This window comes from Aythya marila, assembly GCF_965140915.1.
Source record: "Aythya marila genome assembly, chromosome: 21".
Taxonomy (NCBI): domain Eukaryota; kingdom Metazoa; phylum Chordata; class Aves; order Anseriformes; family Anatidae; genus Aythya; species Aythya marila.
Window position 1 is genome coordinate 4,468,522 of NC_139062.1, and position 23,204 is coordinate 4,491,725.

The following is a 23,204-nucleotide window of genomic DNA, read 5'->3' on the forward strand; positions in this document are numbered from 1 at the left end:
AGATGGAATGGCAGAGGAAGGCAGTATTACACCGTAAAACAGCTCTTTACCTCTGTACAGCAAATGTGCTATGGCTCATGATTCCACACAAGATATTCAACTTTATTTTTGCCAAATGGGAAATGTAACACTTTTTGCATTATGTGCTTTTCTTTCTCCAAGTCAAAATAATTGCAGTGAGCTGGGTGACTGGATGGAAAGACGTTAAGAAATAGTTTTTTCTTTGGGATTGTGATTTTTGTTGAAGCAACAAAATTGCAGTGGCTAATAAAGCTGAATGCTTTGGCTGTCGTGTGTTGGACAGCAGCTTCAGAACTTTAGCCATACATATAAAATACATTTGCATGCAGTTAATATTTTTACTTTCTAGCCATTTGGCTTTGGAGTAGGAAGGCTGTACCAACTTCTTCTATTAATTAGTTAAACTGTCTCTTACTTGTATACATATTATACAAAAGGCTTTCTGTAGGGACAATGAACATTTTTCCCTAGCTTGCAATGTGATTTCCAAAGTCCATGTGTTTTTCCTAATGAGCATAGTCCAAGTGAACAATTCCAGGCTGGTACTGTGGGAGGCTGTTTTATTTTGCATGGTGGGACAATTCTTTCCCAAAATGAGCACTGCCTGAAATTTCAAAGCTGAAAATATTTCCTTAGAGGAGAAAAAAAAGCACCACCAAACTTCCTATGTTGTTACTTTAAATTTACCTTCTGCCTTCCCCTGCTTTGTCAGTGTTTACCCCACTTTGGAGCAGACTGAAAAGGAATTAGATCCTAATCTTAGTCAAATGTTAAGTTGCAGTTGTTTTTTTGTCATTGTATGCTTTTTTTTTCCCCTGTTACTTTTATAGCTTCATTAATCGTTCTCTTTTCTATTGCATTTTGTCACCACTTTGTTTTTTAGTAGCATTATTTTTGTCTCTTTGGTTCATAATTGACACCTGTTTGACTTCTTTATCAGTTCAAAACAATTCATCCTGGGAATGGGCATGTGAACTCATGGAGGAACACTTAATCTTTTATAACTTTGCTTCTTAGCTATATGTCACAAGGAATTGAGTTTGGAGAATTGTGTTTGTGGAACAAATTCTGCAGCTGATGGCACCAGACAGGCAGTGAGCATTTGGAACTCTCAGTCCTGTTTTGTCAGGCAGGACTTTCCTTGTGAATATTAAACAAGAAAACTTATAAATCTGAGGAATTAATTACACTTAATAATAAAAAGGACTGCAAGAAGCAAATCCAGTTAAATAAATTACCAATGTTTCAGTGTAATTTAATATGCATACATTCCTAATAATTTCCTATATAATTAGTTTTACTTTAATGACTGGTAAAGCTATTGGTTAAACTTCTGTCCATCTCAGCGTTCTTCTGGACTCTGAAACAGCTCCCTTAAATGAAGGCTTCCTTTCTTCCCCTTGTTAAGAACCATCTTTTACCAGACTCATTAGACTTCTCAACATTTCAGGTTTTCCTGAAGCTATAATCATACTGAAGTGTAGCATTTTAAAAACTGCAATTCATTGCAGAAACCTAAAATAATTTAACACTGTTAGTCTAGCTTATAATTAAAATATATGCAATAAAGCTTGTTAACTGTTCCAAAATAGACCCTGCTTGTAATTATACATAATTTTAAAAATTAACGTTCAGCAGGATCATCCAGTGCTGGCCCTAAATGCTGTTTTTCATTATTGTAAACTGTAATTTCTAAATGGCTGTTCAAGAGTACTTTTGTGGTCTTTTTTTGTTTCTTTTTTAGAGAAATAAATGTAATACTAAAGGTATTTATTTGTGGGGACTGACTTCCACTATCTGTACACTCAGTGAATCTTCCAAGAAACCTAGATGATCTGTGATTCATTGGGGATTTCTGATTCCTCTGTGTGCAGAGTTATCAAATGTGGAAGAGAGAACAGTCGAATAGCTGTTTTGTAGAGTGTTTTTATATGTTTGATAAAATACTTGAGGCTGTGCAAACACAGTATATCAATTCCCTTTTATCATTTTAAACCGTGCTTACAGGGTAGAAAACTGAAATAATTCTTTATGAAATAATTCTTTATATTCAGTAGTTCCTTAATAGATTACCATCTTGTTAACAGCTCTGTTTACAACTGTAGTAGATCTAAAATTACCTTTTATAAAGCCATCACCTTAAATTGTCTCCTTCATCTGTTTTATAACTCACTAATACAAGCCCTGTGTCTCCAATTTACCATGATTTAGAGCATTTCGTGGCTTCACTTAGCTTTGGCACTGGTGAAGAGCCCCACATGGGCAATGTGAATACAAGACCACAGTGCAGGTCTAGCAGATGGAGTGAAGTAGACTGTCTGAAGATTTGAATGTCCCATTAGCCAGCCAAATGCTGCAGTCTGGTTCTGCAGATGATAGCCTAATGCTGTTCGTGTTTTCTTTCCTTCCTATTACCAGAGCATTTGTATACCTGAGCAATCTGCTGTACCCAGTGCCTCTTATTCACCGAGTAGCTGTTGTTAGCGAGAAGGGAGAAGTGCGAGGATTTCTGCGAGTAGCAGTGCAAGCTATAGCAGGTGAGGTGCTCAGCTTTGCATTGCAACTCCTCAGTATGCTTTGTATAGCTGCAGCTTTAAAAAAACATACAAACAAACAGAAACTATTATGTTATACTCAAACCTCAACAGTTTCAGTGTTTCAATGAACACTTGTTCTTTATTATTAAGTTGTTCTTGAAATTTTTCATTGGTGTGATCATGTGGACTGAGTGTGGATAAATATTGAAATAATGATGCTGATCAGAACCTTTGAATGACGGTGGGAACCACTTAACTTATACCTGGTGACTAATGCAGTGCTGCTTTTTAAATCAGCAAAAAATAAAGCAGAGGTTCTCTTTCTGGTGCACAGTATGAACAGTGCACAAGGGTATATGCAAGCCTGATAGCTGTGGTGACTTGCAGAATGGAAAATGTACCAGCTGCTTGTTCTTCTCAAACCACTCATTGAAGTGATGAGCACAAGGGTGCTCTGTCATACTCTGACTGAATAGCACGTGGGGATGTTCCTGTTTTCAGTCCAGAAACTGTCCAGTTTTTGGCATAGAATAAACAGAAATCAGCAATTTTCCACTTCATTGCCCCACTAAAATGCATGGAGACTTAGAAGCTGCTTTAACATCTTATCACCAAGAGCTATCAACTTCCAGAAGAGCAGGGTAGATGTATGAGAATGGTAACTGCTTCATCCAGTTTTGAGCTGCCTTGTATTCATGACAGAGCCTAAATCTGTCTACTAGTCAACTGCTAACTTCAATTCTGTTCCAATATGAAGTCAGGTAGCTGACTTTTACTCTTGGTAGTTAGCAGTGTTTCATCAGTGCTGGTGAGACCACAGACACTTCCTGTAGTTTGTCCTTTTCAGCAATGGCAATCTGCCAACATTCTTCATTTAAGTATGGTAACCCTGAAAGTTTCACTCTCCATGGGAACATATAATGAAATCTCAGACTCTGGAGACGTGTAAGAATCAGTCTGGCAGGGACTAAAACAGCAAGTGAAATAAATATTTTAATGTGTACAACAGTCTTATTTCTAGTTTAGTTTGGTTTCCTTGGTGTTGTCATCCAAATGGATGATAATAAGGAGTACACTGCGGTTATGAGAAATTAAACTGGGGACGTCTCTTGAGAAAGGGCCACAGCTTTATTTTGAACCAAAGTGAAGCTTCAAAAGGCATTCTAAATGCTAGAAGCATGCATTTACTTTGGAAAAATATAGGTGGTATTTCGCTAGGCCTTCTTTCTGGTACTCTCCACAAAGGGGTAGAGGTTAGAACAGGCAGACTGTACACACAAAACCACCTTTCAAACTTGCATCATGTACCTGAGGAACTTGGCTAGTGTGACTGCTTTCTTTATGACCAGGGAATTTTAGATGGTAATTTAAATCAATGTAAGCATACATTTCCATGAGGGCCATTGTATTATCTAAGTTAATTTGTTTCAAGTGTAACATTCAGAAGTAAATAAATAAAATGAGTATTGAAGTTGTTTTGCATTCAAAACTCTCTATAAAGTTAAATATATTCATGATGAAACTTCATGGCTTGTCTTGGTTTCTCACACCCAAGAGTACATGCTGGGTGGAATTCTGCCATGATTTTTTCCAGCACTAAGTCAAATCAGTTGACTGGTCTTTTTTTTTTTTTTTTTTTAATGTTTTCTTAGCTGATGAAGAAGCTCCCGATTATGGATCTGGTATTCGACAGTCTGGCACAGCTAAAATTTCATTTGACAATGAATATTTTGATAAGGTAAGAAGTCTTAAAATTTCATCAGGTTTATTTGAACACAGTAGTTGGGCTTCTAAAAGAGTAAGTAATATAGGGGAAGAAGGGCGTGGGAAAGCAAGAACCTGCAAGAGTTTGTTAAATGCAACTTCACCTCACTTTTCAGAGTGATTTTTCTTCGGTTGCAATGACTCGATCTGGACTGTCATTGGAAGAATTAAGAATTGTGGAAGGGCAGGGACAGAATTCAGAAGTTATTACTCCTCCAGAGGAGATCAACAGAATTAATGAGCTAGGTAAGCAAGCAATATGTAGTAATTTTGGAGAATTTAAGGGAAATCTAGGACACTTTCAATCTGTGATAAAAAGGGGTTTGGAGTATCCTTCAAGAGTGTGATATGGAGAGGTTGTTATCAATTCGTTGCTGATGGTAAATGCTGGAATTCTGTATTTGAAGATCTATGCAGAAAAATTGTTTCCAAGTACTTGGAGCTTGTTTTATAATCAAAAAATAATTTCAGCTCTAAGAATGTGTGATGGGACTAAATGGTTGCCCGAGGAATATTTTAAAAAACAAAAACCTGACCTAATGTGGTTTATTTCTCTTTAAGACCTGAAGTCAGCAACTTTACTGGATGGAAAGATGACCATGGAAGGATTCACTGAAGAAATTGGTAATCACTTGAAACTGGGTAGCGTGTTTACCTTCCGTGTGACAGTGCTACAAGCCAGCGGCATCCTTCCCGAATATGCAGATATTTTCTGCCAGTTCAAGTAAGAATTTGCTCCTATTTGTTTGCATTAGGCATTGTATGGTTTAATAGAGGGTGCAAATAATAGTGGCTAGTGGAGGGTCAGATTGAGAGCTTTTCAAATCAATGATAGCATGCATTTCTCTGCTGTACCACACTGTCAGTTATCAGAACTCCTGTTACAAATAGTACCTGCTCTGTGTCAGCATGGTGTTGAGGAATAAAGTTCAGTATCAGTAGCTCTCAAGTGAAGTGTTGTTTGACTTAGTTTCTTAGGAAAGAGAACGAAAATTGGGTGTCATAAAGCCAAAAGGGGAATTTTGGTTCCAAAGGCCTAGCTTTAGGCCATCATGCAACTCCCTGTAAACCTCTGGCCAAATAAATGTATAGATTTAGTTTTGGTATTGGGTTCACAGCACAACACTCTTTGCTAAACTGTTGTTTGTCTCTTTTAAAAAGCTTTTTACATCGGCACGATGAAGCTTTCTCAACTGAACCTCTCAAAAACAATGGTCGTGGGACTCCCCTTGGGTTTTACCACGTTCAGAATGTAAGTAAAACGTCAGCTGAACAGTAAGTGATTGTTTTAGCACTGGGAAGTTGTGTGTATCCTTCCTGTTAACCACATGAGAGATGTGTAGGAAAGGGGAGCAAGGGGAATTGCTAAGAATAGACAATAGGAGGAGTGATCAGATGAATGATGTAATCCCCCATGGAGAACAAAATACAGGATGATTCTATGTGGAAGATTTAACTCTTCTGTTTCACATCTATTTCCTGCCTTTGAATTCTCTGTTCCCATTGTAGGGTGTTCAATGAAAATAGTCTAGAGTTCAGGAAATAAAATATATGTGAATAGCAGTGCTTATGATATCAAACAAACTGAGTAAATCTGTCATTATGAACTGTGGAATCCTTTTGTTATGTGTAGCTCCCTCTTCTGCTACTTGAGAGACTCGATTTAATACATTTATTTTTTTCCTTTAATAGAGAGTAGAATTAGTGCTTAAACCAAAATGGAATACAATCGCTTTTACTGCGAGTTGCTCTAAACAGTAGGAAAAATGTAGGCTCCTTTCTTTTTTTTTTTTTTTTTTTTTTTTTTACTTGCCTAATAGATTGCTGTGGAAGTGACAGAATCATTTGTGGAGTACATCAAAACGAAGCCTATCGTATTTGAAGTCTTTGGACACTATCAGCAGCACCCTCTCCATCTTCAAGGACAGGATCTTAATAGGTATTGCACACTGTTCTGGCATAAAGGCTGTCTGTGATCACACTCAGGTTAGCTCTGCAGTTCAGGCACCTCTTTTTCATGCTCTTGAAATCATCCAGTCACACTCTTACGAGTGGGCTTTCTGAGTGGTGTAGGAGTGCTGGCAGAGGTCTATTTTTACCCAGTATAGTGTGTTTTGTTAATGACTGATGGGATTGTTTTACCATTTCAAACATGGAAAGCTGCTTTGTCAATACAGCTGCATCCACCCTGTAAACAGTGGCAGTAGAATATTGTGCACTAGTCTTTAGTGGTGATCCCAGTGAGTTCTGGATAAATAAATCCTCACACTCTGCTAGATGCAGTGTTCTGTGGCATGAAGGTGGGATTACAAATGAGAGACAAGATTAAGGGGAAAACAAAAGGCTCTGAATGTGTTACGTGTTTGGGAAGTACTGGTGACAAAGTTGCTGAGCCTTTGAACTGGGGAAAAGACCCCCAGTCCTCTTCTTCAACAGCTTAAGGGAAGAGGCTGTTTGGGTTATTTGTTCTGGTTACCCGTCCTACTGAAAGCAGCAGCTGCAAAGAGGAAGTATGTCTTGGTTTTAAGAGGAAATGTCAGCTGAGACGTGCTTTCTTTCCTGAAGATATTTTGGGAAATGCCTGTTACCCACTGAAATTTTTAATGCAAGATGGGGGGTGGTCCAGTTGGAAAATGTAGATAAATATATTTCACTGACGGCTAGGATTAATTTAGTTAGAATAGAAAAAAGTCTATTAGAGAAGTTTGCTTAGTCCACTTGTTATGGTGACAGGTGATATTTACCTATCTTCATGGGACTGTAAGAGACATGTACTGGAGTGTGTGTATATGTGTGCATATATGTGATTGTATATGTCTTTACTTGGCTGCCTCTGTAAAGATAACTCTCTTCATTTCTCCGTAGCCCTCCACAACCTTCCCGAAGATTCTTTCCTCCCCCTATGCCACTCTCAAAGCCAGGTGAGAACAGGTCTCTAATTCTGTACATCGCATTTGTTTGCCATGGAAAACAAAGGTCACAGTGTATTCTGAAGCCATTCAGGACACCGAGAAATGAGATGAACATTGCAAAGGGCATTGGAACCCTCTTGGGCTGTCTTTCTTTCCTTGTGTTCAACCACCTCTTGCAGTAAAGTGCTTCTTGGTTCATTAAAGGGTAGAATTCTTTTCCTCAGGTGTTATCCATATTCCATGAGTTCTGGCTATGACTCTTCATGTGCATACTGAGCACTTGACTGGATATTTGCTTATTCATTAACCACTCCATCTTTCTGCTCTGTAACATTCTTGTTCAGTGAGCCAGCCTTGTTGAAATTATCTATGTTTTTCTTTGCTTAATTTTAACAATGCATGCTGAACTTTTATGTTTTTTTTTTCCTCCTGTTTCACCTTTTATATCCTCCTCCTCTTTTTTCCTCACCTGCCATCTCTACCATCCTTTTTTTTGTGTGTTTTGTTCGCTTTGCAGACCATGAAAGAAAAATTGAGCTGATTAGGTATCTAATGTCTGGCTATGTAAACGTGCATGTGCTGAACACACTATCTGAGCATGCCAATGTGCTTGCATCCTCTGCTGTGGCTGCTTTCCAAGATGGGGCTGACCAGCTGCCTCCTTTTCTCTTTCTGCCTGTTCCCAACTGTCAGAGTGAGCGGGCTCCTAAACGAGATGGTTAGTAGCCAAATTTGATCTATGGTAGATGTAGAAGTAGTTTTGAAACATGCTTCAAGATTTCAAGATTCCTTTTTAATTATTTTTATCTTGTAGTAGTCTTGGGAGTAGAATTGCCATGGCCGCAGTCACAGGATGGTGACACCATGTTTTTGTTTATGGCTATTCTAGAGAAAACTATATAGAGAGTGAATAAACTCCGGTGTGATAAGTATCACAGATTTTTCTCTGGCTGTGGATCTGTTTCCCAAAGTTTCCTGGACCTCTGTTTTCTTGTCTTCTGTAAATAGTTCTGAGATACTGGGAGATGCTACATATGAAAAAATAGCTAGGTGTAGAGGAGACATTCTGCTTTGTTCTGTATAGCTTTTCCTTTTGCTCATCTTTTTGTCATTAACTTGACATGTACAGTGCTCTTCATTGTTTACATTTACATTCTGTTTTAGAGGGGAAAAAAAAGGAAAACAAACAAACCCACGCTGGTTTTGCCAGAACAAGTCTATGAGAACATCCAGAACCAGCTTTCAAGTTTAATTAAATGTCTTTCTGGTCTTTTTTTCCTCTTCTGGTGCTTTTGAGTTTCTCTGTGTAGCAGTAAACTTAACTTGAGTGACGTGTTTTGATTTTTCCTACTCTCAACAATACTCAGTCCAGCTGTCATGAGTTCATGTGCAGCTGCAAGTGTTGCTTTATCCAAGCTCTTAAAATATTCTCATTTACAAAAATGAAATGAGTGCAGAAAGAGGAGAAATATTGTAATGGCAAGTAAAAGGTGTGATGAAGGTATGCATGAAGGAATATCAGGGTATTTCTAGAATTTCAGTTATCCTATTAGTAGTAGTTTTTCTACATGAATTATCCCTACGTTAGTATGAAAGGAATTTGAGGAGATCTGGTCAGTAGAAATCACTAATACCAAAACATAAGGAGCCCAGAAACATACTTTGACGGGATTACAGATCTGGAATAAGTCTTATTCATCCTCTTTCTGTGCACATTTTCTTATCTAAACTGATAAAGGAGACTGGCATTTTGCAGCGCAAAAAAGTGAAGACCGAATTCTTTAGTTCTTAATTTATTTTCTTATATGGGGAAGGGAAAATGTATGTTCTGGGTGAAAAAATGTTACAGGTGAACTGATCTAAGCAATTCAAATCTCTAGCTGATAAACCAGAAAGTAGCTGGTGGACATCTGAGGAGACTGTGTGGATCTAGAGATGTTTTTTTCTTATTTTTGCAAATTCTTTATTTCCACTACGTTTGTTTTCTTATTTAAATTTAAATAACCTTATTTGATGCCAATACTTTGAGGAATAGTGCTGTGTATTTTCAGGAGACAAGATGTGATCTGCCCATGTACATAGAATACATGGAATCAATGAAATGACATGTTTCTGTGAGCCCTAGGGTATCTTTATTTCGTTCAGTCTTCATAAACTATTCTTTTTTCTTTCTTTAAGTGCCAGCTACAAAGCTAAATACTATGAGCAAACCCAGCTTGGGCCAGAGTGTGAGCAAATATGACCTCCTTGTCTGGTTTGAGATCAGCGAATTGGAGCCAACAGGGGAGTAAGTCCAATATTCATGCTTTCAAGATGATCATGTTTTAAGAACAGTGGTTTATGGGATCAGTTACCCTTTGTTCCATTCAGACAAGGTTGATGTTCAGCAATCGTCTGAAGGGTAGCCTGGCTTGTGTCAGCCTGGTCTCTTAATAGCTTGTAATGAGGGGCTATGAATTCTGCTGGCATTTGTCATCCCCCTTGGAAAGGACTGAAGAGACAGAATGTCATTTTTTTAACACTTGAAGTAATCTGTCCATTTTGGAAGCCCCTGCACACCAGCTGAACAGGTGTTGGGAATGTTTATTCTATGTTTAGCCCATGAGTTTAAATTCTTTGTGTCATTAGAGTCTACACTGCAGAAATTCTCTAGCAGACCCTATTTTACATTCACCTCGGCTATGCAGAAGGCTTTCCCCTGAAAGGTCTTTAGGGATTATATCGAGAAGTGAGTTTTCACAGAGTTTTCCAGAAGATTGGATGCAAGGAAACAATCTCAAATTCATCAGAGAAGTTTCAATTGGACATTGTGGAGAATTTCTTCGTATAGAGAGGCTGGGTGGTTAAGCCCTGGGATGGGCTGCCCAGGGAAGTGGTGGAGTCCTCGTCCCTGGAGATATTTGAGACACATGGACATGGCATTAAGGGACATGGGACTCTGCAGGTCAAGTTGATGGTTGGACTTGAATGATCTTGAAGGTCTTTTCCAACCTAGACGATTCTGTGACTGGTACATGAGACTTCTCTATTGAACTTGATGCTGTGGTCAAATAAAGAGTCCATTCTGAGAGCTGGTAGAAACACCCCTATTTCTTCAGATATTATATGGAGAGGTAAACATCGGCAGTACAATAAAGAGTAATGTTGCTTTGCTAGTGTATCTTTCCTGCCTGCTGATTTCTGTCTCTCATACAGGTATATTCCTGCTATTGTGGACCACACTGGAGGCCTGCCTTGTCAGGGGACGTTCCTGCTTCACCAGGTACTAATGAAGGCTGTAGAACAGCAAGTTTCATCTCTGTGGGGATTAGAGTGCTAATGATGGGATTTTGCATCTCATGTCCTGTCCTTTCCCACACAGCTGTCTAATGATAGCTGTAGGGTCAGTCATCTTTCAGTCTGTATTTAGTCTGTTAGCTCTGAGCTATGTGGAGAATATGTTTGGCCCCTGGTATATTGCTGTTTCCTCTGCTTATCAGTGTGTCTCAATCATAAAAGATGAAAGCCTTTTGAAAAGCAGGAACCCTTGAGACCAAATTTGTGCCCCCCACATTCTCTGATTTCTGTACCAGGATCAATGGAGGAGCACATGGACTTAACTTTGTTATTTCAACTTGGTTCTTTCTCACTACATGTGGCTGTCTATAAGATGATTCTGTACAATGACTGCCTCTGTGCACTTCAAATCTTTGTAGTTAATCAAAAATGCTACTGTAATAATCCTTAATAATAATTTGTCTTTAGCCATATTCTAAAGATAATCCTGGTTAAATACCGTTTATGTTTTTTCTCTACTCTCAAATTTCCAGTTCCTTTTCAAGGACTTTGCTGGTGACATGCATTTCCTCTTTTTCTTACAAGGATAGGAACAACTCTTGTACCTTGGGAATAATGGTCATATTCCAATTATTTCCTTAATAAAACAAACACCACCAACAAAAAAAAAGGAACAGGTGTTACTTCTGGATTTACCAGTGTCCTCATCAGTTACTTCCAGTCCAAACCAGAGTAATTCTATCCTCTGTAATCCCATTACTAATGTAAATCCACAATACAGGCAAACATCTTTCAACTTCTTTTGAAGCAGCTATGCATGCAGCACTTTCTTTCTGGGTAATTGACACCTTTGCTTGGAAGAGCAGAAATTATTGAGACCAACACCTGGGGATCTTTTCTTGTTCAGATGTGGTGTTTATTTCTGTTGTACTACTCTACCTCCTTTCTAGCTGTTGCAGAGTGTTTTTTGTATTTTGACTATATATAAATGGATGTGAAAAAGAGGGAGTATATCTGCATGAATAGTTGCTGGTTTGTAGTAACTTTTCTTACATTTCTTCAGTACATATAATTCTTTTGCTATATGTACCTTTTATTTTGTTGTGTATACTTAGAAGTGCTTAAGCATACATTATCTGAATATCTGCTTAATGTTTTTGTAGTTGAGTCTGCTATACCCCAGGGACTGTATGTATCGTGCCAATGATTTCAGGGCTATTTTAGGTGAAAAGCCTTTGTCTTTGTGGAGTAGAGGCAAGAAGTGTAATTTGTTACATATGAGAACATGCTGTTCCTCTGGTAGATTAATTTTAGGGCCCAGACACACAAAGGTTTTTGTTCACAGTTACAGGATAATTTAAATGATTATTTGCTCCATATTTATTGAATAAGTGCAAAATAGACGATGATAGTGTGTTTGGGGTGGAAATACTTCCCCAGTATAAATTCTTGGTTTTGAACTCTACCAGGGAATCCAGCGTAGAATCACAGTCACTATTATCCATGAGAAGGGCAACGAGTTGCACTGGAAAGATGTACGAGAGCTGGTTGTTGGTGAGTGTATTCTGTTTTGTGTGTTTCTGCATGAGGAATGGAGATGTCTCTTTACATTTTATTCTGCTGTCTTCATGAGTATTGGCTGTGGGAGGAGTTAGATTTTGAAAATTACCTAGAGGAAAAACTGAAGTTTTTACCATTTCTACTTGTAGCTGCTTGTTTAATCGTGTAGTCTGAAATGATATTTGGAAAATAAATTTTGTATTTCAAGATTTTATTAATTTCCTTCCTCCTACCCCTATCAGGACGTATAAGAAACAAAGCAGAGGTAGATGAAGCTGCTGTGGATGCTATTCTGTCTTTGAATATTATCTCTGCAAAATACCTGAAGTCGTCTCACAGCTCCAGTAGGTAAGTGAATACAATGGCTACTCTTTTTAGCAGAATGAGGTATTGACAGGGTGTTTGGAAAGCTAGCAGTGTTGCTCATAATCAAATGTAGAATTCCATGGAGAGGGGCATACAGAGAATGAGGGGTACCATAGTTTCTTGATAAAGCTGGTCCGTTGAACTGCATGGAAGATTTTGGATGACTTCCCATTTGTGAGGATTGTAAAGGGAGGAAGGAAAGGCATGGTTTGTGGGAGACTAAGAACTGAAGACAGAAATTTTAAACTGACGTCAAGGTTTGTTTTGAGAATAAAGCATTGAAGCAGAAGGGCCATATCACGGGGATATATTTATGGATGTGTACATACCCGTATTATTCCTGTAACAAGCATGTGACAGTTTAAGCAAGAGTATACTTTGTAAATTAAATGTCATAAGTTGTGGATTTACACAGATATATCACAAGCTGACGCTAATTCTGATAAGGAGGTGTCTGTTCTGTGTAACTGCAATCGCTGGGGCAACAGCAGGGCCCCTCTCTGAGAGGTTTCTGGCTGCATGTGTCTCCTCATTAGGGTGCATTGCTGCGAAGATCAGTCAGACTGCATTGTTCTGCTTCAGTGTCTGCAACAAAGGGCAGCGAGGCAGAGTTCTGCATTGCCAGCAGAGCCTCCCCCTGCTCTGACATCAGCCAAGTCACTTGACCACTTCGTGGCTCTGTTTAGCTGGTGCAAAGCAGGAATATCTCTGAAATTGAACTCCGTGTGTTCCCAGAAGGGAGCAGGGCTGTTTTGGGTCTGTAACTGCTGAATTCTGGAGGCGGTGTCCTCCTCGGCTCTGAAATGGCTCCTAACTTCCTTCTCCTTTAGAGGCTTGGGCTTCAAAATATCACTGCAATGTTAGAGGAGGATTCAGGATGCTGCTCCTACTAACTGAATGTCTTCCTGCCACCTAGTGTCTGTAAACACACATGCTGATGGTATTTTCAGCAGCTACTCCTTGCCTCCCACACAATGTTGACGTTTTACTTCTAGTGTTTTTGAACTAATGGTTCAGTAGCACTGGAACTTCAGGGGATTGGTGCTGGTTTCCAGTCTGATGCTGTTAGGTAGTTGGGAAGTCCTATACCTTCTGGATGCCAGCTGTTTCAATAAATTCCTGCAGCTCTGTAGTTTTCTGCTGGGAGGGCTGCTTGCATGAAGGATGAGGGTGAGCGAAGTAAAGCCGTTGACAGTCTCTTACCAAAATGCCGAAGTTCAAGTTGAGGGACGGGTGTGTGGAGTGGGACTGAAGCTCTGATCAGGGATGTCTTATGTTTGCCTGTCGTCTGCAGACTTGTTTTGTGGTTGTGGTGGTGTTTTTCTTTGTCTGTTTGTTCTGTTCCTCTCAGCTGTTGCTGCTTTGTTCTGCTTTTGGCTGCACTAACTGAAGCTCTTTCTGTGTTTTTACAGGCTCTTTCTTGATAAGGATATGCCTAGGTATTTTCTGTTTGCTTCCTCTGCACATAAAGATTCTTGAAAATAGAATGCTTTATGTCCCACTTCTATTGCTGCCATTTCCCTTGTAGCTTTTACTGAATTTTGTTAGCACGCCTCTTAGCTCTTCTAGAAGTAGTAGATCTCCTGCCTTGTCAGGTAAAATTCAGCAGGGAACATGTGAGAATAAGTTTTCCTTCACATGCAACAGATAGCTTCCCTCATTCAGTCTTTCTGATCCTCAGAATGTGCCATCTGAGTGTAGTTCCTGTTCATAGTCTTTGCTATTTTCTTCCTTTGTTCTGTATCGGAACTAGATTTGGAATTTCTCGCAGTCTCTGACTCTGTAATGTTTGCCATGGTGGAAGTACCAAGGCAAGGACTGAATGATTAAGTTACTTGAAATTCCAGCTTGCAATTGCCCTGAACAAAAAGCTGTGGCTGCCATGTGACTGGCATTCAGCCTCCCTTCTTGGGCTGGATTTGCATCGGAAGTTTAACCGTGTGGTGGCTGTACTCACTTTACCAGTTGGCTGGGAAGCAAGGCGTTTAGTAGCTGCTCCGACTGGATTCCTCTTTCACCTTCCAGGTTTTCCTGTGGATCACAGCCAAGCATGCTGGCTGCACAGCCTGGGACAATTTGCTCTCTGCTTTCTCTGTTCTGCCTGTTTAAAAAAGAGAAGGCTTAAGTTTTCAGTGCTTTCAATTAACCACTTTTCACTAACACTAAAAACCATTTAAAAATCAGTTTTAACTGTACATGTGTGCCCTTAACCTGCTTCTCCTGTTTTCTGTGCTTTGTTCAGTACTCCATTTTCCTCCTTGCATTATTTGCTATACTGAAAGAGGTTTGTTCACTGCTGCTTTTTTGTCTCCCTCTCTAGCTATTCTAGTAAGTTCTGGTTTGGACAGGCAGGCCTGTGTATATTTAACTTCCTGGCTAGACAAACTCCAGTAGAGGAACCGTCTCAAAGCTGTGTTTGCCTTCGACTTGGTGTTGATCCAAAAAGCACCATTTTGCTTAGAGGAGCCTTTTGTTCTCACTGTTGAACGTTTACGCACGTGTTCTCTCTTCATGAGAAGCTGCGTTCAGCCCAAAGTGCAGAGCTGGCTCAGGGGCTGGGTACCCTGGCTTTGCCATCTCTGGAGAACCAGGCTTCTCTTCCACCCAGAATGTAGATCTGGAGCCTGCTTAAATGGTTTTTAAAAATTGCTTTCAGAATTAAGCTATGATGAAAGCTAAAATCATGAGCACTACACACAGATTTGCAAAGGGTTAGAAGACAACCTGTGTTGTTTGCCTAATCTAACTCAAGTGGGGATTATTACATTATAGGGCTTTTCAAGTTTCCTATTACTTAGCCTTTGGAATGTGTTTCTGTGGAGCATTTTTAATAGAAGCAATTTAGATATTACTTCAAACACTAAAACACATGCTGCAAGCAGTGTTTAGTAATAGTCTCAAATTATATTACTAGACTGCACAGTTCATGGTGTCTCAGTGTATTTATTAGCTTGAAATAGTGGAACCAGTGTTAGGAAAATAGGATTTTGGGAACTCCTTGAGGTCAGAACTCATTTCTGATGTGTGTGCTTTTAGGTTGTTCCATCCCTGAACTGCTTTTTGTCATTTGTCTTGGGTTTCATTTTGTATTGTACTGAGCTGGCCTTGAGTATTAGCACAGAAGCTCTTTAGATATGTAACTTGTTTTGTTTTTAAATGTACATGAAACGCTTCCTTACTTTAAGTACTGTTTCATTTATATTCAAAATGGGATGGAAAACCTGAATGGCAAGGGAGTTTGGAAGGGAAATCATATGGAGGTGATGAAGAATTAGTGCCTCCTTTTTTCTACTAGTGTAAACACCTGAAAAGCGTGCTGTATCCCTGAATGACAAGGGTACAGGACTCTTTTCCAAAGGAACATACGTGAAATCAGGTCTTTACTTGTGAGGAAGGAGAGAGCTTGCTTCCCTAACCGCCTGTTAGAGAGGTAATACTGTAATTCTGACTACAGACATGATGGCTTAGATGTGCTTTGTGTGATGCTCCCTCTCACTTTTTATTTGAACAGATGGACATTCCTGACTGCTGAGGTAGAACTGAGGGAGGCTTTAGCTCCTTTCTTTCTGTATACCAAACTGAAGAAATTTCTTACAAAAGCTTGTGTTAGGTCTGCAAGTTTTCACTTGAAGCTAGTAGGGAATTAGTAAGAAATCTTTATGACTTGAATATACAGGATTTACCCGTACCTATCAATTATTCTGATCTGCTGTCAGAAGCTATTGTTTTTATATGAATAGCTATTAAAGGGATCTCTTCTGTTGCTAAATGCCAGCCCTAGAATATGGTGTAGAATGAGGTTTTTTAAAATAAATATAATAAAAAGAAGGTTCATCTGGGCTGAATTGTACCTAAAGCATTAGAGAGAAGCTCTGTTTTAGAAACACTGTCTATTAGTGCTGTTTTCCCTGTGGTGTTATGATAGCTTTTGTTCTCCTCTGTGTTCCTTTTCTCTTTCATATGAGTCTTTTTTTTTAAAAACAGGCAGTAGTTTCTTGTGCCAGACTCTTTTCAGTAGAAGTAATCTTGGGAGAGAAGAGATAACTCTCTAATTAGTAATGCAAGCCACTGTGGTCCATAGCAATCATACTGGGTGATATCAAGGAAGAAGTGCTTTGCACTGACCGATGAGAAGCTTGCAGAGGAACCAACTGTTGAGCTTTTGTTGTACTTTTTTCCAGGACTTTCTATCGGTTTGAAGCAGTTTGGGATAGCTCCTTGCATAATTCCCTTCTCCTCAATCGAGTGACACCGTATGGAGAGAAGATATATATGACCCTTTCTGCTTACCTGGAGGTTAGAATCCTGTGTTGTTTTTTGTGCTTGTGACTCCAACAGAACTACTGAAGACAGCAGACTGTGTACCTGAGACAGACACCTACTGGACTAAGGGATTTTCACACCCTGAAGGCAGTGAAAGTCTATTAATTTTCTGAGAACAGGGTAGAAAAACTTATTCGCAGTTAACACAACAAATTTGAAGTGAAACTGGTGATATCCTTACCTTTCTGTGCCTCGTTTTATCTATCTGAAAACCCCTTGAAATTGGTGAATATTGTAATACAAGTCCTACCAGTGTTGCAGACACTGGGTTAACTCTTGGCTTTGTGTGTGATACACTGTTGTTCTGTGTGGTGCCACTATTTTACTCACGAGATGCATTTAACAATTGTCTTTCACAAACACATACCAAAAAGCCCACCAAAGACCCAAAGAAGAACAGATTCTAAAAAGCTGTCCTACTAAAAGAGGGAAGGTAAATAACGTGGCATAAATGTCTTCAGGCAGTCACTCTTTACTGTTTTTTCTCTTAGCTTGATCACTGCATTCAACCTGCTGTTATAACAAAGGATGTTTGCATGGTCTTTTACTCACGAGATGCCAAGATCTCCCCGCCACGATCGCTGCGCAATCTTTTTGGCAGTGGCTACTCCAAATCTCCAGATTCGTAAGTTCAGTTGGTGGTTTTGGTATCTGATGTTTGATGTCTTGGGGAGGGCATGGGGAGAACATAGATTAGTTTTTTTTTCTTCCTTGAAAGTTTACCTAGTTACAGATCTCCAGTCTGGTTTTGAACATTTTGTCTTGCTTGCATGTCAGTGAAACTCATAGTTTATCTCTTTAATGACCCCTTTTTTGGTCTTCTGTCTGAACAGCCAGGACTAGAGATCTGTTTTTCAAGCCTGCTTGTAGTTGACCTGGATGCCAAGCTGAAAGCTGCTGCTGCAGCAGCAGCTTTTAATGGAGAAAAAAACACCTTGAGGGAAATGCCATTTTTAGAGATCTTGCAGTGCATGGCTATTTTATGTCAAGATTAGAATTCAGATATAGTTCTAACTAGTAACTGTACTTCTAATTTGGGGACCACAAAACTAAAGCTAATGTACTTTATCTCTGAAGATAATTTTTTTCCTTTTTTTCCCCTCTGGCTTCTTATGAGCAGCAATCGAGTAACTGGGATCTATGAACTAAGTTTGTGCAAAATGGCAGACACAGGAAGTCCAGGTAAGCAGTCACCAAGTGTGCATGCATTAAAGATGCTGTAAACTGAGATACTGCAGAAAATTTCCTAGACAAGATGGAGTAAATACTTCTGTCTTGATGGGGAGCAGTTTCTACATTTTGTAGGAGCAACGAAACATTGCTACTCCATTTAAAAATAAAAATTTATGCAGGCTTTTACTTTTGATCTGTGTCTGTGCTTATCATTGATGAATCAAGGATTCGCAGAAAACTTTGTTTTTTTCCTGACATTCCCAGTAATACGAAACTTAGTGTGTTCTTCTGTCATAGACTTGTGGGGCATAAATAGATTGCTCATTGTAAATAAGACAGATGGGACTTGTTTTTGCAATGATAGAATTTTTGTGTGGTCTTTTGAAGACCACATTTTAGATATTGCTGACACTTGAGGCTAGCTTGATAACTTGGAAGGAATGTAGTTCGAGCTGAATCAGTCTGTTTTCCTCTAGTACCTAGGAATCAAAGCTCTTATATTGAATTAGACTGACCAGGAATTTGTGTTCAATGGCAGTGAATAGAAAATACCCGAATGAAACAAAGCTGAACTAAATGAAACCTCTTTAGGATGTGTGATTTTTGTTAAAGAATTTGTTGCCTTGTATTCCAGCCAAACAGCGGAAGTGTTGTTTCTTTGCAGATTGCTAATTGATAAGTGTTTCTTGTTGGTTTCCCTCCTGGCTGTTTTTAACATGTATTATGCTATTTTTTGACTGCTCAGGAATGCAGAGGAGGAGGAGGAAAGTCCTAGATACATCTGTGGCATATGTGCGTGGAGAAGAGAACCTGGCAGGTTGGAGGCCCCGCGGTGACAGTCTCATTCTAGAGCATCAGTGGGAATTGGAGAAACTGGAACTGCTGCATGAGGTAAGTAGCTACAGGAAGTGAAAGCAAAAAGACAACTGTATGTTTGAGGTTGCCTTTAGTGTGGCTACTGCCTAACCTTCTGAGCTGAACAGGTTCCCAAATGGGAGCTGAGATTTAAGTAAGTTCTCCAACAGAGAGGATAGAATGTGGCTAGCTGCTGCATACAATGTTCAGTTGGAAATCTTGCTATGCTCAACAAAGTTAAATTTAACTTAGTGCCATAGGAGATTATTGTTGGAGCCACGTGTTTACTTGTATGAATTTTATGAGAATGCCTCAGAATGAAGTGCTTGTCAACTACAGAACACCGTGGAGCAGATGATAATGCTTTCTTTCCTTACTAGGTGGAAAAAACACGGCACTTCCTTCTACTCCGTGAAAAGCTTGGTGACAGCATCCCCAAGTCTCTGAGTGACTCGTTGTCTCCCAGTCTGAGCAGTGGAACCCTCAGCACCTCCACTAGCATTTCCTCCCAGATTTCTACCACAACATTTGAGAGTGCTGTGACGCCCAGTGAGAGCAGTGGCTATGACTCCACAGATATTGAGAGCCTGGTGGATCGGGAGAAAGAGCTGGCCACCAAGGTATAACATAAGAGAAGCAGTGTGGGTCTAAATTGAGTTGTCAACTGATGATGGATTAATGATGAGCTTGTCACGTAAAGTGGTGAATACCCAGTGTTGCACGAGTTTCACTTTAATAAGCTCTACAGCAAAATCAGCCATTCTCACCAGCCAGCGCAGGTGACCATGTTTATGTGGTTATGGCTGCATCTCATCCCTCTTCCTTAGTTGTTCTGTAAATAAAACTTCAAAATTTAATTAAGGGAAGTGGTTATTCCCCTCTTCTATTTTTTTCACAGCAGTTTAGAATTTGCATATTCTTTCATGAGCTGCCAAGTATGTTTGGCTAATTGCCTTCTGTTCTAATTTCCCTAAAAATCTTAAAGTAAAATCCTTTTCTTTGTTTCTTCTTTTCCTCTCAGTGTCTGCAGCTTCTTACTCACACTTTCAATCGGGAATTTAACCAGGTGTACAACAGCATCAGTGATTGTAAGGTAAAGAATTCATCTGATACAATGCATTGTATTTGTAGTACAATAACAATATATTTGTAGTTCATGGAATCTGTTGATACTATGAAGAGACAAAACACTTTGTATTAATTATCTTTAATTTCAGTCTGTTGGAAGCATTTGACTATTCAGCATCAGGTTCCAAAGACTATTGAAGGAATTAGAAATTATATGAACTTGGACAATGTTGTAGGTTCTAGTTTAACAGCAGACTGGAGGTTCTCGTTATTCACTTCCTCTATGCAAAAAGATAAATCAGGTCTTAAAAATACTGACAGTAGGCGTGGGTAACACTACTTGGCAAACCAGATAATCTAATATTCTGTTGAGGAAATTAAGGTGTGAATACTCAGGAGTGTAGGACATTAATAACAAGCTGCACGCACAGAACTGCCATTGTATTTTCACCCACAGATAGGCAAAAATTGTAAAACTGAGTAGGGAAACAATTGATAGAAATACTTTTCTGTTATCTGAGCCTTCTGCATGTAGAATTGTCACATTCTAGCCAGGACTGAATACAAAAAAAAACCTCCAATATTTTGTGTGTATTTGTCCTTGTAGTTGTCTGATATTTCTCCGATTGGGCGGGACCCATCAGTGTCAAGCTTCAGCAGTGCTACCCTCACACCTTCATCTACCTGTCCTTCGCTGGTGGATTCAAGATGCAACTCAATTGATCAGAAGTAAGTTTAGGATATGAATAGGAAAAATAATTCTTAGTTTATATAGTGCGTTTAAGGCTATCTTTGCTATGTTTTCTGAATTTTCCCCTTCTTTTTCTGTATTTTCAGTAGTATTTTCTTTATGTAGACCTTCTCCTTATCTTTTCCAGTCACTCCGCACAATTATTTTTCCCCTTGTTTTGTAGTTTTCAGTTTTTTTATCCCATGTGCTGAAAAAACGATCTGTGTGTGTTGTTCTAGGGCCCAGTGCTTCTTTAGCAAGCAAGAGTCCCTAAGTTGTTTTTTTCAGGTGTCTCTTTAAAAGCCCTACAAACAACAACCCAGAATAAACTAGTTTAGCAAATAATGTCTTCATTTGTTTTTATTTTTCTCAGCTGTATCTGTAGAAGATATGAAATTAGGAATGAACTGGATGAAATCAGGAATAACTACTTAGTGAAAGATATAATTTGTACTTTCACTGTTTAACATCCTTGAGAGGAGTACTCCGTAGTAAGAAATGTTTCTGTGTTGTGACGTATTTGGCAAGAGAAATGAGAGAAGTAGTGGGAAACAACTTACTAGCAGTTACTGTTTATCTCCTTACAACAGAGCTTCCAGTTTTATTCAAAGATTTTGAGGGAAATGATCTTTAATATTGTACAAATGGCTCCCAATATTATACAAAACCTTGTACTGGAGGATTAAACTTATAAAACAGCCTAGATTGTAGGTGCACTTTAAATTCAGCTGCCACATTCAGTTCTTTTGTTCTGATTTATTTTTCTCTCTCCATTTTTTTAAAGGACTCCAGAAGCAAATTCTCGTGCCTCCAGTCCCTGTCATGAGATGGAACAGTTCCAGATAATTCCTGCAGTAGAAAGTTCCTATCTTGCCAGAGCTGGAAAGAATGAATTCCTAAATCTTGTTCCTGATATTGAGGAAATCAGACCAGGGTATGTTTCTACTGTAGTGTCGTCATGGCTTCTTGAGCCCTATCACAAGGGTTTCTGAGAGTTCTAGTTTCCTTTCCCCATTTGAGGAAGGTAAATTAAACAGGTGATAGCAGAACTACACATGGTCAGTGATGTAGGCTGGAAACTGGACTGGTGAGAGTTGTGTCAATATTTGATCTCTGCAGTATTCCTGCATCTATATATCCCTGCATCTATTTAATGAATTCTAGTTAGTTATACGTAAAGGTTTTTACTATCAAAGCCATGGCTAAAAGTCACAGAAGCAGAGATCTTTGTGGTTCCTTTTTCCTGTGAGACTTTTTACGTAGTTATTGAAGACAAAATTGAGCTTGCTGATGTTGTTGCAGACAAAACATACTAAGGACCAAGTTCTGTACAGTGCTTAGTAGTTAATAGGAGTACTCAGTAGCTGCCTTTTTTTTAGGGGAAAATGTATTGATATTTATCTGTGTTTTTTTTGTTTTTCCAGCTCTGTGGTCTCAAAGAAAGGATACCTCCACTTCAAGGAACCACTCTCCAGCTCTTGGGCCAAGCACTTTGTGGTGGTCCGCCGTCCCTATGTTTTTATTTACAACAGTGACAAAGATCCTGTGGAAAGAGGGATCATAAACTTATCCACAGCTCAGGTGGAATACAGTGAGGATCAGCAGGCAATGGTAAAGGTGAGTCTCAGAGCAGGAACATTACAGGTAGTAGTGCATCTGTAACATCCTGTGTCATCCCTGGTCTGATGGACATGCATTTGTTTGGAGATTTATCTGGTATCTGGTGGCTCTGCTCACAGTGTTCCCAATGTGTTCAAGGTTTCTTGTGATTTGGATGTAGTTCTACAGGAGACTGAAACTAACTGCTGTGCTGGATTGTGTTTGCTTTCAATGAGCAAGTATTGCTCCAATGACCCTATTTATTGTTTTGTTTTTAAAAAACCCACATGCAAGCATTCTGCAAAGAATCAAACTTGCTTTACTTGTCCATCTTAGCTGCCCTTAAAGTCCACACTCTTGCTTGAATTAAAACTGTATTTTGGAGGTGATGTTCCATTTGTCTGACTAGTAACATCCTGGAAATGACCAGTGAAACTTAACGGAAAGACCTTAGATCTTTTTAGAGGTTGGACGTAGCACATCCTTCCTGAGGGAGGGATTATGCATCAAATTCTGTGACTGTAGACTTAGTTATTTTAAATTGTCCTCAATATTCCAGACACCCAACACCTTTGGCGTGTGCACAAAGCATCGTGGGGTCCTGCTCCAGGCCATCAATGACAAAGACATGAATGACTGGTTATACGCCTTCAACCCACTTCTTGCTGGCACGATAAGGTAAGAGGCAGTTCCTGAGCAGATCAGCTGCAGAGCATAAAGACAGTGAGAAAGTCATAAAGTAAGCAGATAGTTCATCACAGAATTTAATCATGTTATGAAGAATTTGACGTAATGGTTTGCCTGAAGGGGAGCCAGGGGGGTGGGCAACAACAACAAAAAAAAAAAAAAAAAAAAGTCCTATATTTCAAGATATGCAGTGGCTGTTGCTTTGGTTTGTGACACTCTAAACATGTGTATACAGTTTAGATATGTGTGGTATGCATCATGCAATGAAGCATTTGGAAGCCACAAAATGTCTTTCAAGGTCCTTGTTATTTTACAAAATTATAAAATTTCTTA

The 23,204-nt window shown here is 39.2% G+C and overlaps 1 protein-coding gene across 6 annotated transcripts in view; it reads left to right on the forward strand.

Annotated features, from left to right (window-relative positions):
* The window catches only part of KIF1B (kinesin family member 1B), a 95,578-nt gene that overhangs the window by 67,220 nt on the left and 5,154 nt on the right, over window positions 1–23,204 (forward strand). For all 6 annotated transcript variants that reach the window (XM_082777100.1, XM_082777094.1, XM_082777095.1 and 3 more), the window contains 21 exons: window positions 2,440–2,558; window positions 4,211–4,296; window positions 4,439–4,568; window positions 4,884–5,046; window positions 5,484–5,574; window positions 6,143–6,261; window positions 7,188–7,243; window positions 9,413–9,521; window positions 10,430–10,496; window positions 11,980–12,064; window positions 12,313–12,418; window positions 16,618–16,732; window positions 17,251–17,384; window positions 17,880–17,941; window positions 18,678–18,823; window positions 19,168–19,407; window positions 19,809–19,880; window positions 20,463–20,584; window positions 21,370–21,519; window positions 22,010–22,202; window positions 22,744–22,862. In XM_082777100.1, the coding sequence (XP_082633226.1) occupies window positions 2,440–2,558; window positions 4,211–4,296; window positions 4,439–4,568; window positions 4,884–5,046; window positions 5,484–5,574; window positions 6,143–6,261; window positions 7,188–7,243; window positions 9,413–9,521; window positions 10,430–10,496; window positions 11,980–12,064; window positions 12,313–12,418; window positions 16,618–16,732; window positions 17,251–17,384; window positions 17,880–17,941; window positions 18,678–18,823; window positions 19,168–19,407; window positions 19,809–19,880; window positions 20,463–20,584; window positions 21,370–21,519; window positions 22,010–22,202; window positions 22,744–22,862 (2,484 nt within the window). The remainder of the gene's footprint in view (window positions 1–2,439; window positions 2,559–4,210; window positions 4,297–4,438; window positions 4,569–4,883; window positions 5,047–5,483; window positions 5,575–6,142; window positions 6,262–7,187; window positions 7,244–9,412; window positions 9,522–10,429; window positions 10,497–11,979; window positions 12,065–12,312; window positions 12,419–16,617; window positions 16,733–17,250; window positions 17,385–17,879; window positions 17,942–18,677; window positions 18,824–19,167; window positions 19,408–19,808; window positions 19,881–20,462; window positions 20,585–21,369; window positions 21,520–22,009; window positions 22,203–22,743; window positions 22,863–23,204) is intronic.